The sequence below is a fragment of the Cariama cristata genome, unplaced genomic scaffold, assembly GCF_000690535.1.
Source record: "Cariama cristata isolate BGI_N322 unplaced genomic scaffold, ASM69053v1 scaffold3192, whole genome shotgun sequence".
NCBI classification, from domain to species: Eukaryota; Metazoa; Chordata; class Aves; order Cariamiformes; family Cariamidae; genus Cariama; species Cariama cristata.
In genome coordinates this window covers 5483-19221 of record NW_009601911.1, presented here as the reverse complement: position 1 = coordinate 19221, position 13739 = coordinate 5483, and the positions used below count along the sequence as shown (strand labels likewise).

The window sequence follows — 13739 nt, the reverse complement described above, 5'->3', positions numbered from 1 at the left end:
CACATACATACCCACACACACGAGTATTGCACACAGAAAGGCATTCGAATTATCCCTTCAATGCAATGTAATGCATCCTGTGGGTTTACGTCATTCCAGCTCACCAAAAATTTCAGATGCTAGCACACTGCTGCTAGGAACAGCATCACCCAGCTCCATCAGTTCTGCAGAACCACCTAAGTCCCACAAACTTTTCGATATCAACAGAAAAGTCACTTTCACACTGCCAGCTGTAATTTCAGAAGTTCTCTGCACCTCCACGTGCTAACGGGTTTGTTTACCTTTGTGTAACAGCTATTCACTCGCTCTATCAAGTCTTCCCTTTTTAAGAGGAGCAAGTCTTAGTTTACAAAGCAACTTGGGAAAATGCTCATATTAAATTTATTTGTGACTTTACATGATTCAAAATACAAAGAAGCAGAGTTCAAACAGTGATGTTCACAAGGCACAAATAAAGAGCATGTATTCATTTAATTCAGACACTAGAAAACATGGGTAATCATAGAAAGCATGCACTTATCTTGTAAAGATAAGGAAAGATAAGCACACTATACAGTGTGTAAGCAAACTATATACTGAAACACCAATTCATTTTTATTGTGTTTGAAATAGCTGCTATAAAAAAAAAATCCTTAATCCTTCAAACAATCATCCCAACTAACCAAGGGGAAAAAGGCAGAAGTGATTCCTAAAGCCTACCTCCGAAAGCTTAAACATATGAATGGATAAAAACAGGATTGTCTACTTGTCTATGATTTCACTGGTTTCTATCTCATTTCTGCCTATGTTTTTTTGTATCTGAAGTCCACAAATAATTACACTGAATTCCTGTCCTGTGAACATGACAATTTATTTGTTCCTAATTCCATCAAGTCACAAGTAAATTTCTCAAAAGCACTTTCAGAAATAGTCTTATAAGTTGCATAAATGTTGAAGATACCTTCTCTGTAAAAACCAAAGCTGGCTCATAAAGTAAAGCTGAAGCAGTTGGAATCTTTAAATGGAAAATACGTACCTTATAACAATATCAAACTGGTTCAGTAAGTGACCCAGCTCTGATCCATGAAGAATTCCACCACTGCCAACAACAACACAACGCTTACAGTGTTTCGACTTCAAATCTTCTGGTAAATCATGCTCAGGTAACAGTTCGAGGAGATTTTTAAGCTTATCAAGGAACTTGTGAAATCCAAAAGGAGGTTCATATTTAAATAAAGCTTCATCTTCATTTATATTTTTTCTTACAAAGGGAGATATGTCCATGCTATATTTCTCCGCAAATAACTTCCCCATTTCTTTCCTCACATAAGAAGGTCGGCACTGTTCCTGCAATGCAGCACTGGCATACTGTTGTGCTCTCTAAAACAAAACATACACAACTTCAGTCAGGAAAGCCAGCTTCAAGAACATACAAAGCCCTCTCAATGCAACCCACCAGCTGACCACCAGCAGTTTAGCAAACACAGGGGTTTATAAAGAAAACTTAAACGTGGAAATACAAGACATTTTAAAGCACTCACTCAAACGTAGATACTAACCAGTGCAAGGCAAAAACCTGCAAATGAATGCCTCTCCACCCAATCACTTAAATCTGGATAGGAGATTTTCTAAAGAATAAATTAGGCTAGCAAAAGTGGTAAGTGAAAATGAGCTGCTTGAGAACACCTGTACTGTTATTTACAAAAACAGATTAAAAAAATCTAGACATACCTCTACCCATCTAACTCAGGAGCTAGCCAGTAAGTGGAATGCTACTCCACTGCTCAAATACGTGACCCAAGTTCTGCCTGCAGTAGGATTTTACCAGAGACTCCACCGAGTAAAAATTTTGTGAAGCGACAGGCTGGACTTGCTTACTGTTCAAAATGAAGCAACACTTCTTCCATAAGTATTGCTAAAGTGGTATTGCTAATGACTAAAACACAACTTTAAAAGGAATGCAAGGTGGGGGTGTTTCAGGTCTGCTTTCAAAGACTAGTCACCAAAATAAAAGACTATAGTTCCATATAAAAAGATCAAACTGTCAGAAAAAACTACACATTGATCTGTCTCATGATTAAAAAAAAAACCAAAACAACACTCAATCAGTAGTGGCAAGCCGGTATCCGATGTAAGGAAGAAGAGAAACAGCAAAGGTATTATTTTGACCAGTTAAAATAAAATCTTTTTGCATATTCTCTTCCCCAATACAACCCTGCTGATCTTTCCTCCGCTGTAATTAAAAAAAAACCATGAGCAAACACTGGGATCAGAGTCAGAATTCAAATCTACTGCTACCTCAGTTCTCCTTCTGTACTGTTAAGCAAAAGGAAGCGTGTATCTGGGTGCACAAGTAGGGAAGTCGTGCTGCTTTCTTTTTTTAAAAAGACTGTTCTACAGAACCCCCTCTGCCACCGTTAAAAAGGTCTCTGCAAGTTTGGGCTTAAACACCACACCTCTTCCTGGGCAAAGCACAACCGAGCAACTTCATGCTGTACTTTGTCAGCAAGAGTCAGTGCATCTTTGGAAGAGCCTCATTTGGAAGGCTGACAGTTGTGCATCCTATCAGTAAAAACTAATCCTAATCACTTGACAACTGCCCGAAGAAGTTTGCAATCAGCTACTACCTAACTAGACAAAGAACAATGCTATTTCCTCATCCTGCATCTAATACAAACAAAATGAATCATGAGACAGTAATAAACAGTCCCTGCAGTCTTTAGATTTGCTTGGCCTAAGGTGTTTGGTGTTCAGAAGCAAGAATATGTTACTGAGAGAAGAAATAAGTCAAATGAAAAGAAAAGGGGAGGCAAAGAGGCTCAGAAGGGGAAAAACATGGACTGAAGAAGCCGGGAGGTGGGGGAGGATGCACACACAGTGATGCTAAGACAAGACTATCTTAAATCAGGGTTTCTGCTTTAAGTTGTGTCTTAAGGTGTTTGGTGTTCAGAAGCAAGAATATGTTACTGAGAGAAGAAATAAGTCAAATGAAAAGAAAAGGGGAGGCAAAGAGGCTCAGAAGGGGAAAAACATGGACTGAAGAAGCCGGGAGGTGGTGCTAAGACAAGACTATCTCAAATCAGGGTTTCTGCTTTAAGCTGTGTCTTAGCGTTGAGACATTCAAAGACAGAAATGTAACAATTCTAAGCCAAGGTAAGTACTGCTATAAAGAGCAAACAGGTTAAGTAACAAAGGCAGAGAACTGTCATTAAGAGAAAGCTTTGTTGGAGTCTGTTACACCAGCTTAAAAGTCACATGCAAAACCATACTTGAAGTTAAATATCTGCTACCTTAAATAAATAAATGAACCAAGAGCTGCATCCTTCTGCACATTTGCCCTGTGATTCCAAAAAACATCTGAGCAACTCAGATAGGGAAGCAAAGCAACTGGGGAACTACCTTGGGTAAGAATAAACCTTTGGTTTAATGTGTGGGGTTTGGGCCTTTTTTTTTAATGTTACTTTTCATTTGCATCAATTTTCTGATCACCAGTGTCATCTGCACTGACACAATAGTATGATGACATGTCCATTTCAAATGCTATTCTTAACAGTCACAGTTATCTCATTTTACCCCTAAAAATCCAGTTTCTCTACACACTTCTGTTGTCACTCCACAAGAACAAAAACCAGAAGTTTTATGGCATGAAATGAAGCAAAATATATTTTCCCTGACAGGATAATTTCAGCATTCTAGTTCTTTGTTATAGATCCTTATAACTCTTATATTGTCAATTAATAACTTCTTTTAAACCAAGTAAAAAAAAAAATCCAAAAAATACCAACCCTTACACGATCGAGGTCCACATACGGCATTTTTGTTCTGTCACATTCTTCAGGGCCAAAATGGAATTTGAGGATATAAAGGAAGCACCCTCCAACCACAAACAGTGCAAGAAGTCTAAAAGCAAATCGGAGGTTGTAGGGGTAGGAGAAAGGGAAAAAAAATATTTTTTTCCAGCAATCCATCAACTGTTAAATGAGTATTTTTAAACAAATTGAAGATAGTTGAAGAACTTCAGGTGAATACTTGCATTTGATTCAAACCAAGAAAAACTATTGCTTTGTTCACTGCAACTCTTCAGAGCTATCTGCAGGGAAGTACAAACATATACAGATGCTTTGATAAGGAAAAAGTTGCATATTGACACTGATTTACGCAGTTCTATGCCGGCATTATATACTTTAAATGCACCTTTGATGAGTCAAACAGTTCTCCTCACATAAAGAAACCAAAAGTGACTTTTGTTTTCCTACTTTAAAGGGCAACTCTATTTCGAAATATGTATTTTCATGCAAGTTCAACAAAGGATAGAACTTCAAATTGCAAGATTTTGGGCCAACAGCCACAACTCACAAACAAAACTTTCAACTCACTGGCAGGCCAGATTGCAGAATTTAGATGCTCAGGTTTATACTGTGAAGACTAATTTAGTCATTTACACCCCCAAAACATGCAGAAGAAAAAAAAAATGAACCAATTTTAAAATTGAGTAACATGGACTATCCATATTTTTCATCTACTCATTTCTTATTCCTAAGGAATCTCACTATGGATCTCCAAATATCCACTTGGCTCATTTCATGTCTAAACCCATCTGCAAAAATTGCATCATTATTTGATTAGCGCTGTGACTGTTGCTCAAGTATGTAGTTTGAGTTCTATTATTGATTTTCATTTCCTATGTTTTCCTAAGGACTGGACATTTGTTTAAATGTCTTTTAAAAAAATATACTACCTACTAAGTGTTCAGTGCTTCTTGAAACTCTTTCAGATTAAGTTAATACTGGTTTCTAAGATTTTTTTTAAAAAAAGTTGTACCATATGGACTAATTAAATGCAATCCTGGCACTCCATTTGCAGTATATGCTGCAAACAAGGTGACCACTGGAAAAGTAGCACTGTTCTCACATCTGATTTAAGTAAATCAAATTTTGTACTGATAGGGGGTCTAAAACCTTCATTAGCATGTTAGGCTGCAACCCCTGGAAATTGGCTGACTGGCAGAAAACTGGATTCACAGCAGATGAATGAGGCTGGTTTTCCTCCACAGAGGTTTATCAAGTAACTCTAGATTCAGCTGGGGCTGCACCATTCAGGTGCTCAAAACACCAGTGGATAAAAAACCTAAAGGCAAACTGTTTTGTAAGTTTTAAGACCTAAAAATTCATGTGGCAGAGAAGCATCCCAGTAGTGAGCTTTTTTTGACTTAAAATATGGTTTTGGATGTACGCTAGCACACAGTCATTAATTCTAATTTAATGTCAAACTATAAACAATGGAGTAAGATTTTGTGATGTAGCATTCCAGAAGTCTTCATAAACAAATTACCTATGAGGGGACACCTCCCTAAAACACCCACTAAACATTCACTGCCCTTCAATTTCTTCAATTATCAGACTGTACAAAAGCCTGGTCATTGTTACTTATCTGGATACAAACAAGACTGGAAATACTTGCGAGCAAAATACTGGGGTCTCACATTGGCTTGGGAAAACAGGTACTACTATGAAAGAGCCTAAGCTTCCCAAAGTGTTTCAGGTGCCCCAGAGAATACTGTGTGCCTAACCCTCCATTCTGTTCCTGTGGCAATCTCATCCCTTGATTTTTGCATCCTTTTTGTACCTGCCCAGGTTAGGGGGAGGGCAACTGACCTCTATGTTGCTGTGATAATGACACTTACTTGCGAGTACCTTTTAAAAACCAGCTTGGTCTTCTCATCTTCGTGTGCAGCCACCTCACACCATTGCACAGGAGGTGAACAATCACTTTTCAGCTTCACAGAGTTAATGTCACTCAGCATTGCTGTAAAAAAAGAAAGAAAAAAAACTATCATAACTTTTGTTGAACTGAAAAAAGTTCCATAGGACATCCAATGACTGTTAACTTACTCTGTTTCCCAGAGAAGACTGTGATTCTTATGTCAGGAATACTGAATTGCTCCTGAGCTCCGTGTGATCAAGAGCATACTCATTTCAGATGCACCGCCAGGACATGATTCTACAAACACGTAGATGTTGCCAGGTATAGGCCTTTGCATTCTTCACAAGCCTGAAGTCTAAGAATTGCAATTACACCAATTACTGTCAAATGCTATTTTTTGATCTTGGTCAAACAACATTTTGTTTGAGGAACTATTAGACTCAAACAGTGGAGGAAAAAATAAAACAAAAATATCTACACAGTATGCTCAGGGTATTTCGGATCCCTGAATCAAAACGTCCAAGCACTACGCCACCCTGCAGGTTTCAAGCATGCTCCCAGCACGCAGAACGTGTACAAACCATCCCATTCTCAAAACCAGAGCCTACATTTCAAATCAACTCCCCAATTTCCTCAAGGTTAAGTAAACCAGTTTCATCATCGGTCTGAATCTACTGCTGACCTCTTCAGAAACCCCAACAACACGGTCAGCAACTTCAACAGCAAGCACCAAAGAGGGTGTGCAGGAAATTTTGCCTGACCCACAGCATAATCAGGACATCGCCAGCTCAAAGGCACTTTCTGTGCACAGCAGCAGCTCCCCTGCAACAAACACTGTGAACCCAGCAGGATTGCACAGTGCTCCCTCACAGATAGGCAAGTCACTGATCATTAGCCAGCCAGAAGCAATCTCGCTGCTTACTGTTTGTAAGCTCCTATAAGTTTCTATCAGCATGCTTCAATTCCAATTTTGGAAAGAAAAACGCAGGCTGGCACATCAACTTCTAACAGGCTGCTGCCGTTAACCAAAAGATGTGAGCAAATCATGCAAAGCCTACCTATACAGGCCTGCTGGTTTTGCCCTGAAAGGAGAAGAGATATGGACAAGGGGTTTTCCTGCCTTAGGGACTTCCCAAAGCAGTACTCCCTTTGATCAGCCATCCATGGAAGGGTGCAGCTGATCCTCCACAGTGGAAGATTTCAGCCCTACTGGTTCCCTTTGATCTTGGTGCTTAACCCTCTCTGCTCCCCACTGCAAAGATGTTCACACTCTTCTGTTCTCTTGCCAAGAACTCTGTCACAAGAACTTTTAAAAAAAGCAGGGCTAAGGGAAGGCTTTTATCCAGACATGATCTTCCACATTCTCTATTCCTCTCCACCTCCTTTTATTTTATACGGCGATATGACCCATTTGATCCAGCCTGTATTGCCACTTCAAAACATTTTTTGGACAAACAATTCATGTTCTTAAACACCAGGATGAAGGAGTTGATAAGATGGGAGTATCCCCTCCAGATCTCAAATCCAGCCCACTGAGACTTCAGGGATATCTAATTCAGAAGATGACTCAAAGTCAGTCTCTCTTTCCACTGTTACACATCATTTCTCAGTAACAAATCTGATATACATGGCAGAAGGTCAAAAGCCACAAACGGTTGCCAGACAGGGTGAGACAAGGAGACATAAAGATTAACCACCAGCACCTTAAGTCTTTTCAAGAGCAGACAACAGTTAAGTCATCTTTTCCAGAGCCACATGCAAGTGGTTATAACATCACCACTTACCTCAAACATAGCAGTATCACAGAATCACTGAACGGATTAGGTTAGAAGAGACCTCTGGGATCACCGAGTCCAAAATTTCCCCTAACACCCCCATGTCAACTAGACCATGGCAGTAAGTGCCACCTCCAGCCTTTTCTTAAACACCTCCAAGGGTTGGTGACTCCACCACCTCCCTGGGCAGCTCATTCCAATGCCTAATCACCCTTTCTGTGAAGAAATGCCTCCTAATGTCTAACCTGAACTTCCCCTGGTGCAGTTTCAGACTACGCCCTCTTGTCCTGTCACTACTTGCCTGGGAGAAGAGACCAACCCCCCCCTTTCTACATCCTCCTTTCAGGTCGTTGTAGAGAGTGATCAGGTCTCCCCTCAGCCTCCTCTTCTCCAGGCCAAACACCCCCAGCTCCCTCAGTTCCTCCCCATCAGACTTGTGCTCCAGGGCCTTCACCACCTTCGTTGCCCTTCTCTGGACTCGCTCCAGCACCTCAAGGTCTTTCTTGAAGTGCAGGGCCCAGAACTGAACACGGTACTGGAAATGCAGCCTCACCAATGCCAAGTACAGAGGGATGATCACTGTCCTAGTCCTGCTGGCCACAATATTTCTGATACAAGCCAGGATGCCATCAGCCTTCTTGGCCACCTGGGCACACCGCTGGCTCATGTTCAGCCGGCTGTTGACCAACACTCCCAGGTCTTTTCCTGCTGGGCTGCTTTCTAGCCACTCTTCCCCCAGCCTATAGCACTGGATGGGGGTTTTGTGGCCAAAGTGTAGGACTCGGCATTTGTTCTTCTTGAACCTCATGCCATTGGTCTCAGCCCATCGATCCAGCCTGTCCAGATCCCTCTGTAGAGCCTTCCTATCCTCCAGCAGATCAACACTCCCATCAAACTTGGTGTCATCTGCAAACTTACTGAGGGTGCCCTCAATCCCCATGTCCAGGTCATCTATAAAGATGTTAAACTGGCCCCAAAACTGAGCCCTAGGGAACACCGCTAGTGACCAGCTGCCAACTGGATTTAGCTCCATTCAACACCACTCATAACAAGTAAGTTACCCAAGAACCTCAAATTACTCACCTACCTGTATTTATTAATTGCACAGTCTCTCTGAGCTGTGACACCCGTTTGTAGGCCTTTGTCACAAAGCAGCAATACCTTAAACAACAGCTCTTCACAGATCTGAACGCATTGTACAAACCAAGGTCAGTACCACTATGTTTGTCTTGGAACAGGGTAAACCAAAACCCAAGGGGTAAGTGACACCCCAAGGTCCCCTTGAATGCTAGCAGTTAAGCTGGAAGTCAAATCCAGCTCCAGTCTCCCATACAACTTGTCAGGACACAAGACGGCAGGTCACAGGGAACCTATCAAGCCTTACAAGCTCATCATTTCCTCAGAGGAACACCTTGTTTTTACTGGCTGCATCTACACCACTGAATAAAAACAGCACTGAGGAGCAAAACTGGGTGTTGACACCACCACCCCAGTCATCCGCATTACAAGTCCGTTTTGCTCTCAGCTAAGATTTGCGGCAAATCAGTCAAATCCACATGGGTAAAGGCCTAATGCGCATGAGCAAAATCTGTTACAAAGACCATACCCTACTGCCAGTTATGGATCACCAAGATGAACTGCTCTACTTTGAGAAGTCCAGCGCCAATCCAGCAGGACTCGCACAATCACCTTATATTCCAGGTATGACACACGCCCCTCCTGCCACACTACGCAGACAAGACAACTAAGCACCCCTCATCATTACTTGGGATCAGTACCTTCATACCAACACATCTTCGAGATGACAATTATCCACAGAGATGATGTTACCGGCATGTACAGGGAGCAGCCCCAGTTCATGGAGCCTGCCAGCACGGTCACACGTGGCACACAAAATGAGTGGTGATTACAGGATGGTGCAGAGCTGAGGAGGAGAGCGTGAACAAGGCCTGAAGACCATGTGGAAACACCAGGATTGCTCCACATACTACAGAGAGTACCAGCAGCCAGATCACCTCAGAGGAGACTTGCTCAGACCGGCACAAACAAGGGACACACAGCACTATTTGGCAAAAGCGAAGGGGATCGCTCACCGACATGAATGGTCTACTGCATGTACGTGATCGCTGAACACTGTGTATGCCTAAGCTACAACATCCAACAAAACAATAATTACATCTGTCAGTTCCACAGATCTCTATATACGCAGCTGGGGAGAAGTATAAAATGGAACTTTTCTTTTTTAAAAAGGAAAAAAGACTGACTAAAAAGTAGGAAACAAGCTTCAGCCATTTTCACTAGAGAACAATGTAGGCAATAATTCTCTCTCAGGTAAACACCATAAACAGGTACCTTAATCACAGTCTATAGGAACCTAGATCAGAACGGGTTCTGCACAAAAGAATCAGTCAGACTAGGTATCGGAGAATCCTGCTACCAGGAAATCACTGCAACAACGTACCAAGTGACATGGTGAGGTCTGGCCATGGTACTGGTAATATTTATGAGGGAATACACTCCAGATTAAGCACATATTTTCCAGCAGTTTGAATCAAATCCATGAAGTTTTACAGCTTGAATTACAAGGGTAAGGTTAAAGCCTCACTGCCTTTTTTCCTTTGCTCAAAGCAGGTTTTTATTTCTTTGCAAATTAGTCCTTCCTATTCTAGGACCCAGGTTCCGTTGTAATTTGCCAGAAAGACTTGTGAAAGACTGCTCAATGCATATAAAACTTTTTATTGCCTAATGGCACTAACATACTCCTGGAATCATCCTGCAGCACAGAATGACATGGCCAGTCTCCTCTGCTGTATAAATCAAAGAGTGCTTTGCAAACAGCATGCTTCTAGTAATTTCCAAGGGTGACAATTTCCTACTACAGAATTGTATGCAGACATCCTACAACAGATGCGCCTTCTATGAAGCCTTTCAAAACATAGAAAAGGGAAGGCTGCAAGAGATCTGAAAGACGGAGAAGGAACTGAAGAGGTGGAAAGTCATGAAGACAGAAGGGGAATGCGAGACTGCAATAAACAAAGTGCTATCAGAAAGTCTCCCCTCCCTCTGAGCAAAATAAATTCCAGTCGTTTCCAAATGTTGCTTCACTCATCCTGGATGTGCAAAAAGGAACAAGGAAACAGAGAGAATTTAATTAATCACCTCAGCACATCCTTTCCGAGTCCAACCCTTAGTACTTAGTATGCTCAATGGTTTTGATTTGTTTATGTAACTGAAATAATGTCAGTTTTCATTTCATTTGCAACAGTCTACTTCAGGTTGACTTTTGTCAGTTCTGTTTACTTCAGACGCTTCCTTTCTTCATCAAGTCAATTTATATAGACAGATAAACTCAAAACACATCTGTCCAGCACAGCATTTTTTTAAAATTACTCAGAGTCTGATTCTGTACTCTTATCTAAAATCACTAAGCACCTTGCACTGGCCGGAATGGTGTAAGAGTGCTCAGAAGAGAAAGGTTGGCAGTAACAAGCACCTGAGAGAACAGCTTTTCCACAGTCTTCCTGAGCTTAAAAAAACAAACAAACAAACAAACAAAAACCAAAAACAAAAAACAAAACCCAAAAAACTCCAAGTTTACAGAGAAAAACCATGGCAGTGAAGAAACCAAGCACCAAAGACAAGCTGTGCCTATAGCATCCAGATTTTGCTGTCTGCATACAAACACCACTACACCATTTCAGAAAGGGGCAGTGCTACAGTTGTGTTGGGAAACATAAATGCAAATGTCTCAATTTGCACACAACAGATGTCACAGCAGTAATGCTGTATTACAATCACATTTTGCATTGACATTTCCATAGCTACTCATTGTGGTGTAGTTAGTGAGGACCCCAGGGACTTAAATTTGCTTTTCATCTACTGAACTTAAGTGATCCGTGTAAAGCTGCTGCAAAAGCTAAATTGTCCATCAGGAGGAACACACTCCAAAGCTTTTTGTGGTGTTATTCTTTTCACCATAATTTACTTTTTTCTCACTGTTATTCTTAAGTAGACAAAATTTCCAGACTCGGAATATTTCAGAAGCAATTAATTTAAGTCTTCAGGATGTCTTTTTTATGTGGGAATGCTAAAAACTAAAAAGCAGCATGTATCAAGCTGTACATGACCACTGCCAGACCCTGAAAAATTGCGTTTGGTTATGTACAGCACCTGGATTTACCCAAAGACAAGGAATCTCAGCCATCATTGTTTGGGTGCCAACAGTGTTAGTAGGCATGGAGACACGACCAGACCAGCCTGCATACAGGTGCAGAATGAGGCACACACCTACCCCCCCTGCCATTAACCCTCCAGAACTGTAACCCCACGCAGGGGATGTTTCCACTTACCTCCTTCACCCCGCCAATTCAAGCACATTCCCATCTCCTCACACGCCGAGGGTCCAGTTAACAGCCTCCACTGCTGAGCTCAGCATTTTATGTGGGCAGGTACCGTTCCAAAATAAAACTCTCTGTGCAGGCAGGGACCACAGCCACAGAGGAAGCACCTGCACGGACAGCTACTGTCAGTCAGTAACTCTTCATGCAAAAGCTTATCCCCCAGATCTACACGAGCATCTGCACAGGGGCTGTTAGTAACCACTTGCTTTTACTTGAGCCTGTGGGGAAGCTACTCTAGATCAGATGCTGCTGAAAGCCCAGTAGGACAACAGGCATCTTCTGTTCTACAGCTGTATAGCGTCTAGCACAACGTGATCTTGGACAACACCTGGTGCTCCTAGGATTTGGAAATACAAGTTAACTTTCCCTCTCGTAGCACCACCAGAAGTAGTAGAAACAGCCAGTTTTATGAGTCATCCACAAGTTAGTGCATCTCAAGGTCTTGCTGTACAATGCAGCCTTTGAAGTTCATGTAATAAGATCAAGAAGCTCGCAGCGCAAAGCCTGCAGCAACTAAAACCTGAAAGTCACATCTATATAAAGGAATTACTAATCAAGAACAATAGAGCTCGAGCAGGCAGTGAAACAGAAGGTAAAACTAATGCAAAAACACCCAAAACCATTGTTTCATGCCCTCTCCTCTAAATCAGATACACACAAATTACTTAAAAATTTACTTACAAAATTACATACTTCCAAAAAAAGTAAATGATAAAATGAATGCTTCTTGGTTTTGAGTAACCTTTATGTTTCAAAAAAGAAAGGCAAAGTTAAAAGGCAGAGACGGTGTTTTCACATGGAATAAACTTGAGCAAGATATTCTTTATTGAGAAGTTGTGCACATTATCAGCAATGAATTCTGCATAAACTTCCTGTTCCAAGGCTTTTAAAAACAACAAAAAAACCCCACAGACATACTGCAAAACTTTATGCAAGGAGTTAGAAGAGTACATTTAAGAAAACTTGAACACATTACAGATTGTTTCCTGGGATACATTTGGGGAAAACAGATGATAAAAACAACATGACCACTATAACACTAATGTTTGTGATTACTTGTGAGAGTTGTGCCCATGAAAAGATTACATGTTTTTATCTATCCTCTTTATTGACGAAAAAGATGAAATACTAATTTTCATTAAGGCTTTCAAGACTGATACAATATTTGAATAGAATGTTATTAATTTATGTAACAACATGAAAAATAGTCTGGTAAAATCTATAGTTAGGATTAGTTTTGTTTGCTTCTGCAGTACTGAAACCCACAGAGATCAAACGTAAGGGCTGCGATAAAAAAAGAAAAGAACGGTTATTAAGGCGGTAGTTTCTGTGGTTTTGTTGATTTTTATTTTTTATTTATTGATTTTTTTTTTAATTGATTTTATTTTTTTCAAAACATGTAAAAAATGTTTAAGATCCTTCTGTTAAGCAGAGTCTTGAAGAAACCCAAGAATATGAAAAATTTAACCTCTGTATCTTCTGAGGCTTTTTAAGAAAGTCATTAAAAAACTCATTCAGGAATCAGTATCAAACTCAAGTTCCTTCCCACATCTTCAAAACCTGTTCAACTCTCTTTAATGGGAAAAACAGTCTTGATTTGGGGAATTCTTAAGTAATATAATTTATTGCCAAATCAATAAAACTTTTAATCACCGATTCTAACATTGAGAAAAAGAAAACAATCTAACCCATGAGTTTACACCTTTCCTTCCCTTCTACAGGCTAAACTTAAGCCAAACACTTCTCCTCCCCTTCTTGTCTCAATTTCCCTTATTTTTGCCACAGGTTACACGGAGCCCATCCCAACTCCTTTGGAGAGGTGACAGGCAGCGCAGGAGCTTGAAGTCATGTGCATAATGGTTTCTGTCTGCTGTGATTTCTG

The 13739-nt window shown here is 40.8% G+C and overlaps 1 protein-coding gene across 1 annotated transcript; it reads right to left on the bottom strand.

Moving 5' to 3' along the window:
• Positions 1-1015: 1015 nt before the first annotated feature.
• Positions 1016-5787, bottom strand: LOC104169642 (lactosylceramide alpha-2,3-sialyltransferase-like; the record flags this gene model as incomplete). The annotated part of the gene is made up of 3 exons (XM_009710617.1): positions 5663-5787; positions 3765-3879; positions 1016-1359 (listed from the first exon to the last, which is right to left on the bottom strand). Coding segments are annotated over exons 1-3 (497 nt in total), but the record flags the coding sequence as incomplete, so codon positions are not given.
• Positions 5788-13739: the final 7952 nt, after the last annotated feature.